This window comes from Chiloscyllium punctatum, chromosome 2, assembly GCF_047496795.1.
Source record: "Chiloscyllium punctatum isolate Juve2018m chromosome 2, sChiPun1.3, whole genome shotgun sequence".
NCBI classification, from domain to species: Eukaryota; Metazoa; Chordata; class Chondrichthyes; order Orectolobiformes; family Hemiscylliidae; genus Chiloscyllium; species Chiloscyllium punctatum.
Genome location: NC_092740.1, coordinates 139508450 through 139533510, shown reverse-complemented (window position 1 = coordinate 139533510; position 25061 = coordinate 139508450). Strand labels below are relative to the sequence as shown.

The 25061-nt window shown below is 39.4% G+C and overlaps 1 protein-coding gene across 2 annotated transcripts in view; it reads left to right on the top strand.

Moving 5' to 3' along the window:
* The first annotated feature begins 254 nt into the window (after window positions 1-254).
* The window catches only part of LOC140490787 (transmembrane protease serine 11C-like), a 48586-nt gene continuing 23779 nt past the window's right edge, over window positions 255-25061 (top strand). The window contains exons 1-8 of one of the 2 annotated variants that reach the window (XM_072589139.1): window positions 255-358; window positions 3098-3249; window positions 3644-3768; window positions 9398-9465; window positions 12498-12673; window positions 18828-18866; window positions 20008-20097; window positions 24978-25043. In XM_072589139.1, coding sequence (XP_072445240.1) covers window positions 3144-3249; window positions 3644-3768; window positions 9398-9465; window positions 12498-12673; window positions 18828-18866; window positions 20008-20097; window positions 24978-25043 — 670 coding nt within the window. In that variant the 5' untranslated portion in view covers window positions 255-358; window positions 3098-3143. The remainder of the gene's footprint in view (window positions 359-3097; window positions 3250-3643; window positions 3769-9397; window positions 9466-12497; window positions 12674-18827; window positions 18867-20007; window positions 20098-24977; window positions 25044-25061) is intronic. The other variant, XM_072589140.1, reaches the window with a different exon arrangement.

The following is a 25061-nucleotide window of genomic DNA, read 5'->3' as shown; positions in this document are numbered from 1 at the left end:
ATTTTGTATAACCCCTACCTTTCTGAGAGTAGAATCTTTGTTCATTATGGGTGGTGAAACTTGACATAATTCTTTAAAATCACAATGCACCAAGTAGGCAAGAGGAATCAAGATTTTATGCCCTTAGCTCAAAGTATTTAAACACAAACCTAACACAACAAAAAGGAAACACCTTCTTGATGATTGCCTCACCATAAACTGGTCAGAGATTGATTGAATTTTGCAGAACAAGTTTAACTTGTTCTTTGTGGTTGGCTCAGTCACTTGCTCTTCTCCTCAGCTGTCTAAAAGGAAGCAACTCGTTAATAGAGTTCAAAATATCCACACCACTTCTATCCTCAGCTCGACGGAGTGAAAGGTAAGATTGTATTTTATTGCACTTGCTATTGTTCTTCATTATCTTTTGATATGCTTTAATTATATGCTTCTAAAAAGAAAATGTACTTCATATAAAATTCTGAAAGAATGAGAAAACAAGGTAGTAATAAATTGTTTCCATTGACTGAAGAATTTGGAAGAAAGAAAATAAATGTATGGTTTAAAATAAACATAAAGACCAAAGTTGAAAAATGCTTTTTTTTCTTTAACATGGAGGGGTGAATTTGTAGAATGGGTAGGTATGTGACTGAAGCAGAGACCAGGTCAATATTTAAGAACATGTTGAAAAGCTGGTTGAAGTTAAGAGGAGTAAAGAAGCCTGAAACAATGAGATTCATTGGATCAGGAATACAGCTGGTCAGGTTTGGGCTGAACAGTCTATATTGTAGTTTCTATGTAATCATAAATAGAAATGGAAAGTTTTATACCTGTTTACATTTTTTTCTTATTTTGGAAGCAACATGCCTTATATTGACCATTTTAAAAATAGAACATTTTCTGCTTTTCCACAGCTTAGAAATTATGAATTTTTACAATTAATGATTTTGGTTCAATTTTACATCAAAGGTCAGCTATGCATATTTATTTCTTGGATATTTAAAACAGTTTGCATTAATAACATTGCTATGTGTGCTCAAGTATATACATCATAACTTACTAGTCACATGAAGATTTTTTGTTGGGGGGAGTGGTATTTCAATTCCCATCAAGTTCCTGCTATTTTTCCTGTTACTGTTTCAGACAAGTGAAAAGTTCTGTTCTATTTTTAGTCATTGATTAGTTTTCAATCATTCTAGCATCTGTGGGAATAGTTTTAAACTGAATTGGCATTGGGGACAATAGATTTAAATGTGTGGTTAAATGTATGATGTGGAAAATGGAGGTTTCAATTTATGGGATATTAATACTACTTGCTCTGGGAAAGAGAGTATTGCACACCAAAACCAATCAGATTTGTAGATATTAACCTAAAATGTGCTGAGTTCGATGAAATGAAAGTGAAGGAAAACATATGAAACCTGATGATGATCTAATGATGAAAAAGATCACTGGTTTTAATGTTTCTATGTCTGAAAGAAAGTGTATATATTTAATTAAGTGTTGTAACTCAGCAGTAAGGGACTGAACTGTCACAGTAACCCTGAAAGGCTGGAATTGTAGGCACAATGAGTTAGATGTCACTACTTATCTGATTTGATCACTGAATTGTGAGGTGTCAACATCATGTAGTTGATTGCACGACAGGAAGATGCCAACAGCATCAGCAGGATAAGGCTAAGTTTGTTACATTTAAGAGACAAGCCTCTTTTCTGGGGAAGCAAGCAAGATCTAATGGGATGATTAATCAAACCAGCCCTGAAAAAAACATAATACACTTGTGATATTTGCCTGTGATCAAACTGATCATTCACTGGAAACTGGACAGTATCAAAGTTTGAATGCACAGCTTGTTTGTATGAAAAAGGGATATAAGAAATCTTGTTTCAGAGCACAGTTAGGTAGCTCTGGAGGAGGGCGTGTGATCACTGACTGAGCACTTTCTTCAGTCTGATCCTTGGAAAAGTCCACGCGGACTGTCTTACTTATGAATGTAAGAATTGAATGGGCGAGACTTTCTCCAGTATTTTGTCGTGAACTTTGCTTTAATAAAGAACATTGGACACATCCCATTGTTAGGATTGCCTTCTGTTACTGATATCCAAATGTTCCAAAAGGCCAGGAATAAAACACGACAAATGGTGTTAGAAAAATGGTAAAGCGTTATTATTGAACATGTGTGGCATTTGTCACAAGATGGATGAATGAATGGTACAGAACGAGGAGGTAACTGAACTTGAAATACTAATTGTTACTGAGATGTGATTGTAAGAACTAGATATTCAAGGATAAATTTGGAAAAGATCGACGAAATGGAAAAGTGGGTGGGGCAGTTTTGCTAGTAAATGTTGAGATAAAGACATTGGTGATAAAAGGACTTAACTCACAAAATTAACATGTCAAACTGAAAATGTACAACTAGAAAATAACAAATAACAGAAAATCTAGTAGGAGAAGTTTACTTGCCTACACACAAGGCATAGTGTTGGACAAAGTATAAATCAGCAAACTAATTGAAAATATAAGAAGAATAATGTAATAATTATAGGGGATTATTATCTTCACGTAGATGGACAGGCCAAAAGTTGTATGAAGAATGAGTAATGGATATGATCCTCGAACAATATGTTAAAGCAAGCTATTTTAGACCTACTATAGTTTAGTAAGACAGCCTTCTATATTATATCATTTCAGTGGCAGCACTATGCACCTCATACAAAATGTACGGCAGTAATTTGACAAAACTCCTTCAATAGTACCTCCCAATCTCACAACCTCTACCAAACCAGAAGGAGAAGAGGTTGTGAATTTCGTTACTTGCAGATTCTTTTCAGACCCAGAAACATGATTGGGAAATTGTCGCCCATTCCTCTACTATTGCTGCTACAAAATTGTGAAATTCCCTTCCAAACAATATTACAGATGTACTTTCAACAGATAGAATGTAGCAGTACAAGAAGTTAGCTCACCGTCACTATCTCAAAGGCAACAAATGCTGACCTTGCTAGCAATAACCATATCCTGAGCCCCTTCTCTCACTTGAGATTTTAAGCTTTTTTGTCAGTTTTTACTTAACCTGACAGAAAGAAAAACAAGCTAACTATCTTTTTTTTCTTCACAGAGAAACTGAAGGTTGCCAGTAAACCTGCAACCTTTAGTCATTTGAAATGAAACCATCCAAAAGGCTTCTGATCTTCATCTTCGTGGTTATTTTCACTATTCTGATTGTTGCAGGAGTTGTGGCTATTGTTTTAGGAGTTCTTCTGACACAATGTAAGAAATGTGTTTGCCAGTTAGTAAATAGTTAATGTAGTAGTCAATTGGTAAATTGTTATGTATTAGGAATCGCTGAAACAACTTGTTACTATGTTTTAATTCAAAGCTGAAATTTAATTTGGTAGGAATTGATAAATGTATATATCAATCAATGGAGAAGTAAATAGATAATTAAATTGAGAGAGACAAGGAGTTTGTTGGAAGAAAGGATTTTGATTCCTTATTTGGATTCCTTAAGGTGAAGTAAAGTGTAGTCTTCATATGGGTCCTTACAGAGAGCATTGTCTTGTTTTTAATGCCATACCATATATTTTGCTGACTTATGGTTCAGGTTCACATTACAATAAAGCAAACTGCAGTAACTTGTGCTTCTTTTATTTTCAAACTGCAGCTTCCACTTCAAGTGATAGCTTCTTTACAGGAGATTTCAGAATATTAAACATTAATTACAATGATGCCTTGTCAACGACTGGTTCCGCTGAATTCTCACAATTAGCGAACGAAATTCAAACAGAAGTAAGAGTTAATTTGTTCTCTTGAAAGTCATTTTTTCTCCAACTGTCATGTCATTTTGTCACTCGACGATGTCAAACCATTAACCCTTTAACCATGTCCCTCTCAAATGAAAATGGTTATATTTTACTTTGTATAAGTAAAAGCTTCTCTGGGCATTATCATCAAAATGCATTATCTTAATGCTTTGGTTACAAATGTGATCTCCATGTGATAACACCAAATAACCATACTCAGATATGCATTACACCGGCTAATATGATCTGCAGAGGTTGGGGTCCATCTGCCAGGAAATCCTTCCACAAGAGTTTCATTTGCAATGTGATCTCAAACCTCCTCTGGCCAAATATCTCTATTCTCTGCTGAGGGAAAACCTCTTTTTATAATTTCCTCAGACAGCCAAGTCTATAAGTACTACTTTAATCCAATCATTATCTCACCATTATATGTGCAGCCCAATGACAAAAGATGTCATGTAGCCATCTGCTTGCCCAAGCCAAGTCAGAGTTTCAGAAACTCCGATTTCCAGCAGGCAAACTTATCCAATTATAAACATTCAAATGGAACCCTAACTAATGCCGGAGAAAAATAGTGGCCTTGGAACTTGGGGTTTTTTTTCTCAGTTCTGCCAACATCAGGACCTCTGATTGAGGTGTCAATTTTTGATTAAATGAATGAATTGAATTTATTGTCACGTGTACAGAGACACAGTGAAAAGCTGTACCCTGCAGCACTTTTTCTCTTTTTCTGGTGCAGGGCATCAGCATACTCTGATAGACTTCTGCTGAAGTTTTATTTTTTGACCATTTGATTCTTTTTAAAATCTGAGGTAATAGTTTAAAGTTGAATCAGTGAAGGTCTAAAGCATAGATTCCAATTCAGTCACCTCTCCTCACTGCTTTTATCCAGGCCATTTTACAAGCAGAAGTTGAAAACGAATCAATGTATTAGATTATTATATCATTGGGAATGCAATCTCCAACTTAAAATCTCAAGTGAGAGATGGGGATCAGTGGTTAGCACTGCTGCCTGACTGTGCAGGGACTCAGATACAATTCCACTCTCTGGTGACTATGTGGAGTTTGCACATTCTCCCTGTGTATACATGGATTTCCTCTGGACGCTCTTGTTTCATCCACAGTTCAAAGATGTGCAGGTTAGGTGGATTAGTCTTACTAAATCATCCATGATGTTCAGGGATGTGCAGGCTAGTTGCAGGAAATGCAGTGACAGGGACAGGGGGAGTTAGTCTGGGTGGGATTCCCGATGAGGGGCAGTGTGAACTTGTTGGACCAAATTGCATGTTTCCACACAGTAGGAATTCTATGTCGAACAATAATATTATTGAAGTATACAGCAAGTCAAAATATTGATGTGAATTTTCAATAATTAGTAAGAAAACTCGCTGTAGGCATTTCACAGGATGCTTTCAGTCTACAATTATGAGACAGAGCACTCACTAATAATTAAAGTACAATCTGATTCATTTTTACCTGGGGTAGTAGTTATTTGATATTTTCCTCTTGATTATGAGAGTTCCAACGGTTCACTTATCTGATCTGAGGGGGGATATGTTTTGAAACTTCTCAGATTCTGAGGGAATCTGACAGCATGAATGCTGAGTAGATGTTTCCTCTTAAGGGAGAGGCCAGAAATTATTCTCACATTTTTATAGTCATAGCCATAGAGATGTACAGCAAGGAAACAGACCCTTCGGTCCAACTCATCCATGCCAACCAGACATCCCAACCCAATCTAGTCCCACCTGCCAGCACCAAGCCCATATCCCTGCAAATCCTACCTATTCAAATACCCATCCAGATGCCTTTTAAATTTGCAATTGTACGAGCCTCCACCGCTTCCTCTGTCAGCTCAGTCTATACACGCATCACCTTCTGCGTGAAAAAGTTGCCCCTTAGGTCTCTTTTATATCTTTCCCCTCTCACCCTAAACTTATGCCCTCTAGTTCTGGACTCCCCCACTCCAGGAAAAAGACCTTGTCTATTTACCTTGTCTGTGCCCCTCATGATTTTATAAACCTCTATAAGGTCACCCCTCAGCCCCCAATGCTCCAGGGAAAACAACCTTATTCAACCTCTCCCCATAGCTCAAATCCTCCAACCCTGGCAACATCCTTGTAAATCTTTTCTGAACCCTTTCAAGTTTCACAACATCTTTCCAATAGGAAGGAGATCAGAATTGCACACAATATTCCAACAGGGGCCTAACCAATGTCTTGACCAGCCGCAATATGACCTCCCAACTCCTGTACTCAATACTCTGACCAATAAAGGAGAGCATACCAAACACCTTCTTCACTATCCTATCTACCTGTGACTCTACTTTCAAGGAGCTATGAACCTGCACTTCAAGGTCTCTTTGCTCAGCAACAGTCCCTAGGACCTTATCGTTAAGTGTGTAAGTCCTGCGAGGATTTTGCATTTTTTAAAAAATAAGAAACGGAGAATTCTTTTCTGAGTGTCACCAGTCTGTGGAACTATCTTCCCCAAAGAGGACCAGTCATCGGTCATTTTTAAGGCCAAGTTCAACAGATTCTTGTTTGAAAAAGGAGTCAAAATATTTAGATGGCAGGAATGCAAGTGGAATTGAGTGGAATTAGATCAGCCATGAACTTATCAAAGTGGAGAGCAGGCTCAAGGGGTCAAATGGCCAACTCCAGCACCTTATTCATAAGTTTATGCATTGATTAAAGCCTAGCTCTTGCCTGACTCTTGAATCTTAGGGGAGAAAGATCTTTATTAAATTGCGTTCCACAGCTTGACCATCTTTAATGCTCTATCGGGACATTTAAGATTCCTTAATGTAATTTTAGAGAAGTTACATATATTAGATTAACTACTTTCATTTTTATCAGATAGCGTGACATAATACAAGCCTAAAAGTGAGATGGACTGCTGGCAAGACACAGTATTTGTGGAGAGGGATACAAAGATAGTATTTCAAGTCCAATAACTCTTATTCAGAATCCAAAGAGTCATATCGGACTCGAATGTAAAACTTGTTTTTCTTTGTAGATTTGATCTCTGCTGCTTTTTGCCAGCACTTCCTGTTTTTATGACCTTCAAAAAGCATTCAACACCAGTGCAATACAACAGATTTGTGGGAAACATTATAGCTAGTGGAAAAAAAGTGACAATAGCAACATAATTTTGCAGTGTAATAGGAAACAGAGAGAAACGGTCAATGGATATTCTTAGGCTCGATGAAGGTTAGTAGCGAAGGTCACCAGGGGTCAGTGTTGGTACCCTTGCTTTTCCTAACATATATTAATCATCCAGATCTTATTGTGCAGGAAGAAATTCAAAGTTTGTGGGTGACAAGAGACCTGGAAGTATTGTAAATTATGCGAAAGACTGTGTAGAACTGCAAAACAGGTTTGTGGAGTGAGCAGATAAAGTTTAAAATGGAGAAGTGAGGGTTGATGCGTTTTGGTAGGAAGAACATTATAGAAAATATAAAATATATAGTACAATTCTAGATCTACAAATAAGGGTGCAGGAGCAGAGGGACATGGGTGCACTGAAGGTCACAAGATGGGTGGATCAAATAATTAATAAATTATATAATACGCTGGAATTTATTAACAGAGGCATAGAGTACAGCAGCAAGATTGTTTTGCTAAATTTTTACAAGACACTAGTTGGACATTAACTGGAATATTATTTCCTATATTGGACAGCAAAATATAGAAAGGATGTGAACACATGGAAAGAGTGCAAAGGAGATTTACAAGAATGGTTCCAGGAATGAGCAATGTCGGTTATAGAATCCCTACACTGTGCAAACAGGTTCTTCAGTCCAACAAGTCCACATCAATGCTCCAAAGAGTATCCCACCCAAGCCCATTCCCCTACCCTATTACTCTACATTTACCCCTGACTAATGCACCTAACCGATACCTTCCTTGGCACTATGGGTAATTTAGCTTGGCCAATTCATCTCAGCTGTACATCTTTGGATTATGGGAGGAAACTGGAGCAATTGGAGGAAACCCACACAGACACAGGGAGAATTTGCAAACTCCACACAGTCACCTGAGTTTGGAGTCTAAACCAGATCCCTAGCATTGTGAGGCAGCAGTGCTAATCACTGAGCCACTGTGCTATCTCTTGGTGAAGATTGGAGAAGTCAATACAATTCTTGGAGAGAAGAAAACTAAGAGGAGATCTGATAGAAGTGTTCAAAATCATGAGGGGACTGAATAGGGAAAAATATGTTCACATCTTGGATCTGTAATGCACAGCATGGAATTGTGATGGAGGCAGTTTCAATTGAGGAATTCAGGAAAACATTGGATGATTATTTGAATAGAAAGAGTCTACAAAAATGCAGGACAAAGGCAATAGATCATAATGCTCATTTGGACAGACAATACAGACATCATGAGTCACACTTCTGTGATTTTGTAATACACAAAATTCAGTATCCTATCAGACTCTTAATTTCGACATCAACTACTTCTTCACCTAGAAATGTTCCAGGAGGAATTTGGACATGGCACAAGTTTAATAGAATAGTATTTCAGCCGTGCCACAAACTTAAATAATTCACATTAATGTCTGCTGCTTATTTTTCATTTTCTTGTGTGTAGGTTCTGAAGTTTAAGATCTTATGTTGATTGATAATTGTGGGTATTTACAATGTGAAATAAAAACTGAGATAATTAATAGGTCACATGTTTTTGCCCATAAATCATGTCACTTATCATGATTTCTTTTCCCAATCCATTTCTTTTCCCAATAGCCATGAGGCAATGGGTGATGCCAACCTGCCAGTGCTGGCATAAGCAACTGAAACTACCAGAATCCCACTGGGACCCACAAGCAGTGGTATAATGATTAGTTCCATCCGAGAAGATCTTGGGTCCTATGTGCATATGGCCTGATAGATGTGGGACCATCTAGGCATGAGATAAGCAGTGGAATAATCATGTTTTGATAACACCCACCATTATGTCACCCCATGTTCTCCACCCCGAAAATGTGGGTCGGTAGTTTCCTATAATGATGGGCACACACGACAATGATGACCATTCATAAGGTCATGGGACTATTAAATCAGAGCCTCAAGCTAATGTTCTGGGGATATGGCTTTGAATCGCAACACAGCAGATGGTGAATTTCAATTCAATACATATCTGGAATAAAAAACTAATCTAATGTAAACACTGTTGACTATCATTAAAAAAAACTCTTGTTTACTAATGTCCTTTAAGGAGAGAAATCTACTTATTTAACCATCATCCCTCATTCCCTTTTTAATTTGTCTCTTTTTCTGTTTACCTTTGTCTCTATTTAAGTATTTCTAACTCAAAATCAATTCCTCAGCCACTTTCCTGACTATGGTGAGGTGAACAGAATTGGCTGGAGTTAAGGATAACCACCATTCTAAAGCCATAATAACTCAAATATAACATTTACTGCAGAAGTATGTTTGTGAATGCAAAATATAGCATGACTCATCTTTAAAATAACAAGAGAATGTGAGCAAGGATATCAGAGTTGAATGAATACAAAATTTTCTAAATACCTCAACCTCCTGTCAATATTTGTATGTCAGATTCACAAAGTCCCACAGATTATAAAATGATTTTCTGTTCTATTGGTCACAGATAAAAAATGTGTATTCAAGTTCAAAGTTGACTACACAGTTCGACAATTCACAAGTTGTAGAATTCAGGTATGTCCTTTGCGATTTTCCTGCCTAACACTTGTAAAATAAATACAAAGATGAATCTTTGGCAGATTGCATAATCCTACTTTTGAAATATGATTTGTAATTGTCATTTGCTAATCCCAATAACAATATTGGGTCATAATGAAGGAATATGAAATATTGATTACAAGTATTCTACTCACTGTGACTCTAAAATCTTTTAAGACCTGTAAAGTTCAATCAGGAACAGTGCAGATGCAGCAAGGGAATTATGTTTCTCACAAAGTCTAATAATAGGTAACAAATTAAAGTAGTGATTTGGTTATGTTTAAATAACATAGAATGTAAGAAACATTAGTCTTTGTAGGAGGTAAAAGACATGGAAGATAACAAAAATATGCATTGTTTAGTCAAGCAAATATTAAAGACAATTTAAAAGGTCAATCGGGAAACCTGTAGGAAACTTTAACTTACTCTGTGGACAATATATGACATCAAGTCAAACACTGGTCGGGGTCTGTCCCATTCTATAACTTTGTCCTACTTCAACCCTCCCAGAACTTATCTGTTGCTGAAACCCTCATTCGTTCCTTAGTTACCTCTGGACTTAACTATTCCATTGCGCTCCAAGCTGGTCTCCCTCCAAAATGAAGGCATCCAAAGTTCTGCTACCTCTATATTAATTCATAGCAAACCCTCTTCTCCTGTTGCCCCTGTGATCATTGATCCATGTTGGCTCCAGATCGAGCATTATCTTGATATTAAAATTCTCATTTTTATTTCAAATCCCTGCTGGACTTGTTCCTCCCTACTTCTTTCATTTCCAGAAAAACCATCAAGACATCTGTGCTCGTCCAATTCTGGTCTGTCATGCATGTCCGACTTTAATAACTCCAGCATTGGTGGCCACACTTTCAGTTGCCTAAGCCCCTAAGCTCTGGAATTCACTTCCTATACATTTCTCCTTTCTACAGTGTTCTCCGCCTTTTAAGGCAAACCTTAAAACTGTCTCTCTTACCAAAATGTTGGTTGCCTAACCAAATATCATCTTCTGTATTGTATTCTGCGTATGTATTCATATTTCATCTTTTAATGCTCCTATGAATCACTTTTTTGGATGTTTCAGTATGATAAAGATGCTATACAAATATAAGCTGTTGTTGTTTCCCCTTGAACGCATTGATTGTTCAATTGGATTTTTTCCTTAAATATCAAAAGGAGTTTATTAATTTAAATGACTTGGATTAAGTCCGTGATAGATGTCACCATGAGGAAGCAGACAAGATTTCATAAACTGAATGATCATTTTGCATCACATAAATATCTCTTGCAGCATAGAAGCTAATGATTCCTCAATGTCCTGTCACCAATGACCAAGGAAGAGTGTGAACCCCAAAACATGCAGAATGCTTACCGCCATCTAGTTCAAAGCAGCCTACTTGATTGGCACTCCATCCACAACCTTTATCATTCAGTGCCTCCACTGATGCACAATCTGTACTATAATATGTTCTGCAGCAACTACCAAGTCTCCTTCAACAGTACTTATCAAATCCACCAGCCCTACCACCAAGAAGGGCAAGGGGAGCAGCTGCATGGGGGCACCGCTATCTGGAAGTTCCCCTCCAAGTCATGCACCATCCTGACTTGGAACTACATCACCATTTCTCCACCGCTGCTGGATCAAAATCCTGGAGCTCCACTCCTAAAAGAGCTGTGGGTGAATCTACATCAAATGGACTACAGCATTTCAGGAAGGTAGCTCATTCCCTTATTCGGGAGTGTAATAAATGCTGGCCTTGCCAGAGATGTTCACATCCCATCAATGGTTGCTAAACAGAAGTTACACATTTAAACCAATTGGAAGAAGAATCAGAGGCAAGAATCAGGAGAATTATGTTATGGTCAGAATTATTATGCACAATTAGCACTGCTACCTCAAAGCTCCAGGGTCCCAAGTTCCATTCCACCATCAGGCGATTGGAGTTTGAACATTCTCTCTGTGTCTATATGGATTTCCCTAGGGTTCTCTGGTTTTTCCCCACAGTCCAAAGATGTGCAGGTTAGGTGGATTGGCCATACTAAATTACCCGTAGTATTCTAGAATATGCAGGCTAGGTAGTTTAGCCATGGGAAATTCAGGGTTACAGGGTTATGTTTGTGCAGGTGGTCTGGGTGGGATGCTCTTTGGAAGGCTGGTGTAGACTCAATGAGCCAAATGGCCTACTTCCATACTGTAGGGATTCCATGATTCTATGAACTGAAAAGATGTTGCAAGCAAATTTAATAATAAATTTCAAAAGGGATGTGGATGTATCCATCAAAGATTTTTAAAAATGGAGGAAACTTAGAGTAATGGCACTCATTGGATACCACAAGTCAATATGATGGGCTGATATTGTAACTTTCTGTGACCCCCCTGATAGAATTAGTACCATTAGTTTATTCTCTTGTTATCTTTCAAGTGAGCGCTGCTAATGCTTGGTACATGTTTATAGCTAGTATGCACATTCCAACTATTGAAGGTAAGTCTCAGGAAGAAGCTACTGAAATTTGAGTGAACTAAAGGCAGAAGGAGGCAACTATGATGATTACAGAACCATGGGGTGGTGGTGGTTGGTGGTGGGGAGGGAGCCCTCTGTTCCTCCCAGATCCATGAGGAGGTTTGTCTTGGAAATGTTTCAAAAATATATGTCTTGTCAGCTGCCATTGAGGATAACAGAAGTGGTGTGACAAGAGCAACATCAATATGTATCCCAGTGTGTGTTTCACACTCATAAAGAACTACAGTGATGGTCCCTGCTAATGGTACCTTTGTATGTGGAAATTTGGATTCATATCAGTCTGTGGTAATACACAAAGATGCTGACTACAAGGAACATTACCATATTTAAAAATTATTGAACACAATATTAGACAAATTGTTAAAATCGCTTTTAGCAGGATGTTTTATTTTTCAAAATGAAAATTATTTAAATGACTTTAAATTGTTATTTTTTTGCTTAAGCTGAACAAAGCATTGAATTCAATGATTCCTTTCCTTTTTATTTTGGCAGGCCAGGCAGTGTTTTTGTAACACTTTTACTACAGTTCAAGAGAAATGGAAGCACCTCTTTAACAGCAGAAACAGTCAAAAATATATTCCAGCAGAGCCTGACGCAAGTCAGTACGTCCAGTCAACTGGGTTCCTTGAATGGTTTCAGCATAGACTTGACATCTATTCGGTTCGCTGGTATGTTTTCTGCAGTTAATAATGCTTATTCTAGCAGATAAAATTGACAATCAAAGTTTGTGAGAAGATTTGTAGCTCGGGTGCTCGTTGTTGTGGTTCTGTTCGCCGAGCTGGGAATTTGTGTTGCAGACGGAGGAAAGATCACAGAAGCGCTTCACAGGAGGCTCCCAAGCACTGAGGATGTCACCTCGACAGGGGACGAAACGTCTGCAACACAAATTCCCAGCTCGGCGAACAGAACCACAACAAAATTGATAATCTGTACTACAATGACATAATACACTGAACATCTACACAACAGGTAGCAGCAGTTGATTTTTTTTTTCAAAGCAGTCTTCACAAATGATGGCTGCAAGCAAATGTCAAATTTGGTTAAATTTGTTTCGGATTCTGTAATACTTGAAAGTCCAGAAAGTTAGTGTTGTGAAGACATTTAAATCATTAAAGCGGAGTTTTTTGTTTTAAGGATGCTATCCGTTCCAAATTATTATTCTTAGTTTTTTTTAAAACATCCCCTGTGCCCCCCTCCACCCCCATGGAATGGGAAATCTTGAGTTAAAGAACGATTGATCCCACAGTAGCTCCGCAATCATCTTGTGAGACTGAGATATCATATCAACTGAGAGTCTTTGTGGAAGTATCAGACTCAGGCAATAAGCAACGAGATGAGAAATCTGGGTCTGCTGACCTGTGATTTGATTACCAAAGCTCTGGCAGCCCAGGGATGAGTTATATTTCAGTCCTGTGTTGTCCAATGCTTCCATTGCTGTGTTTGCAATTTACATCAATAGAGCAAGAGAAGGGCCCATCTCTTCTGAGGACAGACCAAAGAGAAGGGTCAGGCATTGAGAATCTGAGGGGTAGTGTGGAGAGGGGGATCAGCTGGGTACCCAAGGAAGGTAGCCAGGGAAGATGGGGATCTATTTTGACTGATCTGGGGTCAGCTCTGTAGTTACCCAGATGCTCGACTGGGTTTTAATCTGTTTAACATTGCCTGGGTAACTGTCTGGGTAAGTGTCACAGAACTTTCCAAACTCCAAACCTTAGAACTCTTAGTGGGCGGCACGGTGGCACAGTGGTTAGCACTGCTGCCTCACAGCGCCAGAGACCCGGGTTCAATTCCCGCCTCAGGCGACTGACTGGGTGGAGTTTGCACGTTCTCCCCGTGTCTGTGTGGGTTTCCTTCAGGTGCTCCAGTTTCCTCCCACAGTCCAAAGATGTGCAGGTCAGGTGCATTGGCCATGCTAAATTGCCCGTAGTGTTAGGTAAGGGGTAAATGTAGGGGTATGGGTGGGTTGCGTTTCAGCGGGGCAGTGTGGACTTGTTGGGCTGAAGGACCTGTTTCCACACTGTAAGTAATCTAATCTAAAATTTTCATTAAAAGTAAAATTGTGATTTTCATGGTTACAGAACCAAAGCTTTAAATAAATGAAGCTCCCCATTCAACAGATACTCACTTTGCTGAATGGGGAGCTTCATTTATTTAAAGGTTTGCTTTTGTGTACTGACCTTAAACAAGAGATGAGTCACTGAAGTTGGCTATGAAAAGAATCTTGTTCAATTTTCCAGTGATCTTGATTTACTGATATTTGTAAAAGGCACAGTCATGACGTTGGAGGATTAAAGTTTTGATGGCCCTGACAGTAGCTTTTCTCACTTTAACTCCCTTCTTTTGTAATTACTTTGTGATGCAAGACAACAAAAGCTTTACAAAGAGACGGATTGATTGATTGAAGGGTGCTGTTGCATTTTACAGTGTCTCCAATTTATGATTTAATAATTTCACAGTACAAATGGCTCTACAGACCTATGATGAGTTGCCTAAATTTCTGAATGCTGAAATCGATTCCATTCCAATTTAATGGATAATATCAGGAATTGAACACTAATACAATTAGTTTTGCTAAGCAGATAAAAAAGAATAATTTGTCTTCAGGTATGCTGAAGGCTTTTTCTGATGGTAAGTATACAGTAGGCAGATATAGAACTTTATTCTTAAACTTATCAGCCCATAACTTCTGCCTCCAGATTCTCAGAGACCAGATGTATGACTAAGGATGTGCTTCCTGACACTATGGTAGTCTTATTCATGAACCTATTCAGAAATTTGCCAGAAAGCTTCAACTTCCCGTGGGCAATTCTGCTTTCCCAGGAGCCTCTGTAAATGTCTCTGACTCTGAGTTAGACTGCAACATGTTAGATAAGTTAAAACCTAGTCCATCACCTGGGTAATTATACAATTGACACCCCAATCAGCCTCCTGTCTCCTTTCTGTGACTGCCCAACAACCTCCTCAACCTGATTTATCTCACCAGAATATATCTTCAACCATCCATCTAACACCTCAACCCCGAACACATACCCCGTTATTTACCTCATCCATTTATCCACTCATTAGCATTTAAAGATTGGACCTTTAAATTCACAAATGGCTGATAGAATCATAGAAACCCTACAATACAGATAGAGGCCATTTAGTCCCCATTAAGTCTGCACCAATCCTCTGAAGAACATCCTATCCTACCCCTGTAACCCCTCATTTACCATAGTTAACCCACCCAGCCTACACGTCCCTGGATGGTACGGAGCAATTTAGCACGGTCAATCCGCCTAACCTGCACATCTTTGGGAGGAAACTGGAGGATCCCAAAGAAACCCACATAGACACAGGGAGAACATGCAAGCTCCACACAGACAGTTATCCCAAGCTGAAATCAAACCTGGGTTCCTAGCGCTGTGAAGCAGCAGTGCTAACCACTGTGCCACCATGCCATCAGGAATTCCTGATGAAGGGCTTTTGCCCGAAACGTCGATTTCGAAGCTACTTGGATGCTGCCTGAACTGTTGTGCTCTTCCAGCACCACTAATCCAGAATCTGGTTTCCAGCATCTGCAGTCATTGTTTTTACCTCATAAAAAGGGAGTGTTTCCTTCTTTCTGATGGAAGTCCCCAGCTGATGCCACACTGCACATTTCATTCACAGCCAGCATTGGAAAATCCCTGAAGAAATGTGCAACAGGGGGTGCAGTGGGAGTCCACTCATCATTTCTGCTGTTCAGAAGATTCAGGCCGACATTTCACAGCATTAAGAGAAATCTGTGCTGGAAAAAGAAGTTATTTGAAGATGTTTACGGTTAACCTTCTGTGAACAACTGTTCTTTAAAAACTCACTTAGAAGAGAAAAACTCACAAAACCAAACTAATTGAGAGTAAACTCAGAAAAAGAAGCAAGATTGATGAGGTGGAATACATTGAGAAATGAGGTGAAATGGATAACATTGAGACAGTGAGGCGGGATGGATAACATTGAGACAGTGAGGTGGGATGGATAACATTGAGACAGTGAGGTGGGATGGATAACATTGAGACAGTGAGGTGGGATGGATAACATTGAGACAGTGAGGTGGGATGGATAACATTGAGACAGTGAGGTGGGATGGATTAGATTGAGACAGTGAGGTGGGATGGATTACATTGAGACAGTGAGGTGGGATGGATTAGATTGAGACAGTGAGGTGGGATGGATTAGATTGAGACAGTGAGGTGGGATGGATTAGATTGAGACAGTGAGGTGGGATGGATTAGATTGAGACAGTGAGGTGGGATGGATAACATTGAGACAGTGAGGTGGGATGGATTAGATTGAGACAGTGAAGTGGGATGGATTACATTGAGACAGTGAGGTGGGATGGATTACATTGAGACAGTGAGGTGGGATGGATTAGATTGAGACAGTGAAGTGGGATGGATTACATTGAGACAGTGAGGTGGGATGGATTAGATTGAGACAGTGAGGTGGGATGGATTACATTGAGAACAGTGAGGTGGGATGGATTAGATTGAGACAGTGAGGTGGGATGGATAACATTGAGACAGTGAGATGGGATGGATTAGATTGAGACAGTGAGGTGGGATGGATTAGATTGAGACAGTGAGATGGGATAGATAACATTGAGACAGTGAGGTGGGATGGATTAGATTGAGACAGTGAGGTGGGATGGATTACATTGAGACAGTGAGGTGGGATGGATTAGATTGAGACAGTGAGGTGGGATGGATTACATTGAGACAGTGAGGTGGGATGGATTACATTGAGACAGTGAGGTGGGATGGATTAGATTGAGACAGTGAAGTGGGATGGATTACATTGAGACAGTGAGGTGGGATGGATTAGATTGAGACAGTGAGGTGGGACGGATTACATTGAGAACAGTGAGGTGGGATGGATTAGATTGAGACAGTGAGGTGGGATGGATAACATTGAGACAGTGAGATGGGATAGATAACATTGAGACAGTGAGGTGGGATGGATTAGATTGAGACAGTGAGGTGGGATGGATTACATTGAGACAATGAGATGAGATGAATAACATTGGGACATTAAGGTGAAATGGATAACATTGGGACAGTGAGGTGGGATGGATTACATTGAGACAGTGAGGTGGGATGGATTACATTGAGACAATGAGATGAGATGAATAACATTGGGACATTAAGGTGAAATGGATAACATTGGGACAGTGAGGTGGGATGGATTACATTGAGACAGTGAGGTGGGATGGATTAGATTGAGACAGTGAGGTGGGATGGATAACATTGAGACAGTGAGATGGGATGGATTAGATTGAGACAGTGAGGTGGGATGGATTACATTGAGACAGTGAGATGGGATAGATAACATTGAGAGAGTGAGGTGTGATGGATTAGATTGAGACAGTGAGGTGGGATGGATTAGATTGAGACAGTGAGGTGGGATGGATTAGATTGAGACAGTGAGGTGGGATGGATTAGATTGAGACAGTGAGATGGGATAGATAACATTGAGACAGTGAGGTGGGATGGATTAGATTGAGACAGTGAGGTGGGATGGATTAGATTGAGACAGTGAGGCGGGATGGATAAGATTGAGACAGTGAGGTGAGTTGGATAACATTGAGACAGTGAGGTGGGATGGATTAGATTGAGACAGTGAGGTGGGATGGATTAGATTGAGACAGTGAGGTGAGTTGGATAACATTGAGACATTGAGGTGGGATGGATTAGATTGAGACAGTGAGGTGGGATGGATTAGATTGAGACAGTGAGGTGGGATGGATTAGATTGAGACAGTGAGGTGAGTTTGATAACATTGAGACAGTGAGGTGGGATGGATTACATTGAGACAGTGAGGTGGGATGGATTAGATTGAGACAGTGAGGTGGGATGGATTACATTGAGACAGTGAGGTGGGATGGATTACATTGAGACAGTGAGGTGGGATGGATTGGATTGAGACAGTGAGGTGGGATGGATTAGATTGAGACAGTGAGGTGGGATGGATAACATTGAGACAGTGAGGTGGGATGGATTACATTGAGACAGTGAGATGGGATAGATAACATTGAGACAGTGAGGTGGGATGGATTAGATTGAGACAGTGAGGTGGGATGGATTAGATTGAGACAGTGAGGTGGGATGGGTTAGATTGAGACAGTGAGGTGGGATGGGTTAGATTGAGACAGTGAGGTGGGATGGATTACATTGAGACAGTGAGGTGGGATGGATTAGATTGAGACAGTGAGGTGGGATGGATTAGATTGAGACAGTGAGTTGGGATGGATAACATTGAGACAGTGAGGTGGGATGGATTAGATTGAGACAGTGAGATGAGATGGATAACATTGAGACAGTGAGGTGGGATGGATAACATTGAGACAGTGAGATGAGATAAATAACATTGGGACATTAAGGTGAAATGGATAACATTGAGACAGTGAGGTGGGATGGATAATATGAGGACTGAGGGAGGCTGGAAGACTGCCAGAGAAGATGCAAGCCCACGCCAACAGTGACCTAATAAAATAACATGACAATTAGCAAATTAATTGATTTCTATCCAAAAAAATAGGAAACTCAATCCTTTTGATACTTTTCTTCTTAAGTTAATTTCTTGACACCTGACAATATACCGATTGTCCTATGTTACAGCAATTCTATGTTTCTATTTTGTGGTGACGGGTAAGGTAAACACAGTAACATAGACAGCGTCTAATCAATGCCTACTGGAGTGTGCACTGGATATTTCCACCATTAAGCAGATCAGCCACCAACTTCTCAAAATCATCATATCACCTGTGTCAATTGTGATAATCGTTTCTACTTCTATTCATTTCAGAAATCAGTCAGACAGATGCAAAAGTTCTTCTCACCAGTGGTAAGCCATATATTTTGATCACTTCAATTTCAATTAATCTCCCAGTACTGTTTCCAAATAAAATTCATTAATTGTCAACCTCTACTCTTGAACTGCCTGTTCGGGTTTTATGATACTCCTTTACAATCAGATTAAATTTTGAGCTCCTTGGAACCCAGATTTTGATGTCCCACTTGTGGAAAAGTTGAAACATTTATTGCTATCATGTGCCAAGAATGCACTGTAATTTCTGGAGGTCACACATCTGCTGAAAACCAGAAGCTGTATTGCATCTCAATGGTTCGTATGCTGAAGTTGCTACTGGGGTTGCTTTGAGCATAGCCTCAAAAAAGGGGGAGCATATTTAGGACTGAGTTGAGGAGGAACTTCTTCACCCAAAGGGTCGTGAATCTGTGAAATTCCCTGCCCAGTGAAGCAGTTGATGCCACCTCGTTGAATGTTTTGAAGGCAAAGATAGATAGGTTTTGGAAGAGTAAAGGAATAAGGGGTATGGTGAGCGGGTCAGTAAATGAAGCTGGGTCCATGAAAAGAACAGCCACAGTCTCATTGAATGGAGATATTAGTGAACTAGATGCATTTTTATGACAATTGATAGTAGCCATTATTAGGGTAGTTTTTTTTTTAAGTTCCAGATTTTGTAGAATTACTGAATTCAAATTGCACGATCTACCCTGAGGGGAGTTGAATCCATATCCCCAGAACGTTAGGCTGGGTTTCCTGAATTACTTGTAAAGTGACATTATCACTACACCACCACCGCTCCTTTACTGTGATTGATTAAGTATTTTGTACTATATCTGTTAAAATGTTATTGTTTTTACGTTAATAGTGTCCTTATTACAATATTAATGATTGTGATGTCAAGGATGGACAGGAAGTGCTTTGTTAAATATATAAGAAAGTGAGAAGGCAAAAAGAACATAGGCCCCTGAGAGACTGAGTCTGGGAAAATAATGTTGGACAACCAGGAAATGGCACATACCTTTACCAGTCTTCACAGTAAAAGACACTAATAACACTTCTAAAACTATAAATAATCAAGAGGCAAAAAAAGAGTGAGGAAATAAATACAATAACTATTATTAGAGAAGAGGTACCAGATCTATTCATGGGAGAATCTTTGTTCTGTTTGCTTGTTTAGTTGCTACAACAGAAATCATTACATCAAATCCAAGTACCACGGTTGCCACAGACTCTCCTACCACATGTAAATCAATTGAGATGACTACAAGTAAGATATTTCTTTCTGCCTTATGATATTTCAGTAAGGCTAACTATGCAAAAAAGAAAAGGACCAGGAAACTGTTGCACAATTTCACAAGGCCCCCAGTGTGTTAATGATTAGTTTAACTGATACATTTTTGATAGTCAAGGGATCTGTGATTACCACAACAACAAAGGAGCCATTGTACCACATCCTTCTTAATAGTTGTATGCTTAGCACAATGTCTTTAGTTGCTGCTGCCATATTGTCCGTGTCAAATACAAAGGCTACTGTGCTATAATGTGAAGGTGCCGGTGTTAGACTGGGGTAGACAAAGTTAAAAATATCACGACACCAGGTTATAATCCAACAGGTTATTTGGAAGTATAAGCTTTCAGAACACTGGTCCTTCATCAGGTAGCTAGCTCTGAAAGCTTGTAATTCCAAATAAATCTGCTGGACTATAACCTGGTGTTGTGTGATTTTTAACCTTAATCTGCTATAGGCACTTCATCACCTTTCATTCGAATGGACAACCACGAGAAAGGAAATTCTTCCAGAGTTATGATATTTTGTAATTTTTCAGGTAGTACCTTGGAATTCTGACTTGCAAAAGAAAATTGGACACATGTTGAATGTATCCTTGAAAAATCTTATGGAAAAATTTTGCATGACAAGGAAATTAAAGCAAAACTAAATTTATATGGCATCTTTTACAATCACAGATCATCCTAAGTGCTTTACAGGCAGGTCTCCAATTTATGAACATCTGACTTACAAATCTGACCAAGATCTCATCATGTCCAGGGGCTTCATTGGTCTTTAACCACATTTATCTCCTTCGTACATTTTCGTTATTTTATTTATTTCCTTGCCCTTTTTCACCTTTTAATTATTTATAATTTTATAAATATTATTAGTGTCTTTTATCATAGAGTTATACAGCATGGAAACAGGCCCTTTGGTCCAACTCATCCAGGCTAACTAGACATCACAGACTGACCTAGTCACATTTGCCAGCATTTGGCCCAGGTCCCTCCAAACCCTTCCTATTCATATACCCATCCAGATGCCTTTTAAACATTGTTTAAAACCCTTCACCACTTCCTCTGGCAGCTCATTCCCTTCACGTGCCACCCTCTGCATGAAAAAGTTACTCCTCGGGTCCTTTTCAAATTACTGTGAAGACTAACGCTAATATTAATTTTAACAATCCAACTTATGAAAGTTTGCTTGTATTTACAAGTGGCTATTTTAGATTGTACGGTATTGTGTCCAGATTTGCATACAAATTGATTTATGAACATACTCAGAAATGGAACGTGGGGACTATTTTCGCAATTTAGTTCAGTGGTAGTGGTAGCGTAGACCACACAGCGGCTGATTTACATGCAACCAGAAATGTGAGAAGGAGTACATATTTATTTTATTTTGTGGATTTAATTGAGGGATAAATCTCGCCAGCTCTACGAAATAATTTGGTTGCATTTGCATTTCGATCGCCTTTTCTGATTCTGGGTATTTACACCTCAACTGTAAACTCTGCATGGATATACAGGGATTCTTGAATACGTATGTTTTTAATCATTTTTATTTCTCCCTTTCCTAAGAGACAAACATCCAGTTTTGACTAATTCAATCCGATTTTGTTACATAATGGCACATAAAGGTATTATCCCTCCCCTTTAAGTCAGAAGGCCTGGGTCAAGTCCCACCTCCTCCAGAGCTCTGTCATAACTAATCTGAACAGGTTGTTAAGGAAAAATGGCTGTAAATAGAATGTAAAGTAAAAACATCAAAGATTTATAAAGCATACCCTCTTTACACATAATGTGCTTTACATTTAAATTTATAATTGGCTGCACAGTGATTACTGGTGGTGGTTTGTAGTTAAACGCAAAAAAAAGTCGCAATGGTTTGTAATCGGAAAGTCATTCGATTGTTAGTGAAAACACTTTCAGACGTAAAAGAGGAAAAATGTAAAGCAGACCCATAAGCTGTTGTGGTGCAGTGGTTGTGTCCCTACCTGTGAAGCAGACGCCCTGTGGAGAGCTTGGACAATACCCTGCTCATAGGAAAATGAATCAGACCCTCACCCTATCAATTTTTGGGGCTTTTGCGATACAATGATAGTGTGACTACCTATGAGTTGGGAGGTCCGAGTTTAAGATCCATCTGCTCTAGAGCTGAGCAAGATAGTAATGAAATATTATAAAGCAGACCCCGGGGGCTCTTCAGCACAGTGGTAGTGTTCCTATCTCTGGACCAGGCTGCCCAAGTTCAAGTCCCACTTGCTCCTGAGGGGTGTAATACCATCTCTGAACAGGTTAATGACAAGATATTATGCAGCAGAACCTAGCACGGTGATTTGATGGAGGGAAAATTGTTTAGGTGTTAGTGTTAACACATTTATATATTTTTAAAAATCAAGACCCAGATTTTTAGGCATTTCAAAAATCATTTGTTGTGTTTTTGATTGCACTTCAGGCCTATACACCTGATGTTTGGGCATCTGGTGGGCAGATCAGAGGACCCCCTTGTGAGTCTGCTGCTAGACCTGGCCAGGCTACCAATAATAAACAGGCCCAGGCAATGGGCTGTGGAGGGAGTCATATCTGCCAACTGTCTGCCCCTTTTCCTCAGCTACATTTGGGGCCGGGTGTCCTTGGAAGAGGGAGCACAAGGTATCCACCATTACTCTCCATGCCTTTTGAGAGAGTTGGCCATTGTGGAGGTACTCCCCCTCCATCTCCATTTTTATCCAGTCCCTTCCCTCTCTCCCTACTTCTCAGTCACTTGCTTCCCATAATGGGTTTTTGCATGTAAATACCCAATTGGGGACATCAGTGGTTTGCTGGTTAATAATGAAAAAAAGTCAGTGATTTGTTGGTGGAGACAAAAAACATTCGATGGTGTGTGACAGCACTGTTGGATATAATTTTTAAAAAGACAAAGCAGACCCAGGGATGAGTATGCAGAACTGACTGTCCCAGGCTGGGACTAGCCTATGTACATCACAACTCTATTCTAGTGTTCTTTTCCAGTCACGTTCCCTGAGTTATTACAGAAACATATGAACCATCAAAAATATAGAATGCACGCTAAAAGGGCAGTAGATTTCTATTCAACAGCATAATCAAAAGGGAATTGGATACATAGTTCAAAAGGCAAGATTTGCAAAACCATAGTGTGAGAAACAAAGCTCACTCACTTCAATAATTTCAGTCTGAGACAAGATCTGAATCAGTAGTGTCATTTATTTTACTCTTGCAAGAAGGTGTGGTGTCCACTGTCCACAAGGCAGGGACACACACACACTGAATTCAATAGTACACAACATTTATGTAATTTGGTTCCTATTCTCTCCTCCCCTTGCTCCTCCTCTGTTTACATCTCCCACCTCTCTAAGACCGGCGTCCATCACTCTTGTTCATCTCTTGCCTTATCTGGCCTTGTCTGTGACTAAATGCTTATTTCTGGCCTCACAAGGCCATTTGACCACATCCTGCTGTGGGCCATTGTTAAGTATGTCCTCCCTTACTTGTTATGACCTTATGACCTCATGATTTCTTGATTGTGGTTTGTTCTTGTTTTTGCAGAAGCAGGAAACAGATGCTTATAACTACTGTTTGTACAGGCGTATCTAGCTTAACCCCCTCTCCTTACAGCACCTTATCTATTTGTCTGTAACATCTATCATTCTTTGCAGGCACATTTCAGCTGATACAAAAACAATTATATATTTCCTTCATATAGTTTCCATTCTTGTTGACTCAGCTCTTGGCGGAAACAATTATACACTGGTGCGAGTTCATTTACCTTGCATAAGTAAATATGATTGCAGAAGTAACACTACTTTACCTATATACCACAATAGGCAAAGAGTTTTAATATGAAGTGGATTTCTGCCAGGAGACTGCTTCAATCTGTTAACTGTTACTGTTAACTGTTAACTGTTGACCTACCAGATTAGAACTGCCATGCCTCATTGAAATATTAATTGTGCACTTCCCATTTGGAGTGAGTAAGGAGTGGCCTGAGGAGGTTTCCCCCTGAACTTCAAAGATGTAAGCTTATTTCTTACGGTCTGCCCAAATTATACACTGTAGGTCTTTTGAAATCTGAGCTCAACCACAATGGGCCCAGTGGCCTTTTTCTGTGCTAAGATTCTATCATTCAATGTGATTTAAACTTGTTATTCCTCTTTAAAATTATGTCTTTCCAAGTGCAAAGTTTAAAAATTGCATGCAAGCACAATCTGCTTTTCCATGTATCATGATTTCCCTACAATGTGGAAAGAGGCCATTTGGCCCAATAAGTCCACACCAAAGAGCATCCCAGCCAGACCCACTTCCCTACCCTATCCTTGTAACCCTGCATTCCCCAAAAGCTAACCCACCTAGCCTGCACATTCATGGACACTATAGCATGGCTAATCCACCTACCCTGCAAATCTATGTTACTGTGGGAGGAAACCGGAGCACCTGGTGGAAACCCCCACAGATACAGGGAGACCGTGCAAACTTCACACAACAGTCACCTGAAGGTATAATCAAACCCAGGTCCCTGGTGCTGTGAGTCGCAGTGATAGCCACTGAGCCACTATGCTGCCCCTATATCTTTAACAAATTGAAAAGGTTTGATATTAAGTACACTAAGACCATTTCTACACCAATGTATGTCCAACATTTGAAATAGAATCAAGCTGATTACCACTGACATAGAATGGAGTAATAGGAAAAGAAACAAACCTCAAAAACTTTTTTAAAAGATAATTCAACTACAAGATTTCTGCTACAACTGGTAAATGATATAAAAATAATTTAATTTCTTGCAATGTTTGCACTGTGTGTGTTTTTGGTGCAGTTTCAAAAGCAGCTGCTGATATATTTTTTCCTTACTTTTAGATGCAGTTACAACACCCACCACTGAAATCTTAACTTCTACAACCAGAAACGAAAGCTCAAGTTCAAGTAAATTCTAATTTACTG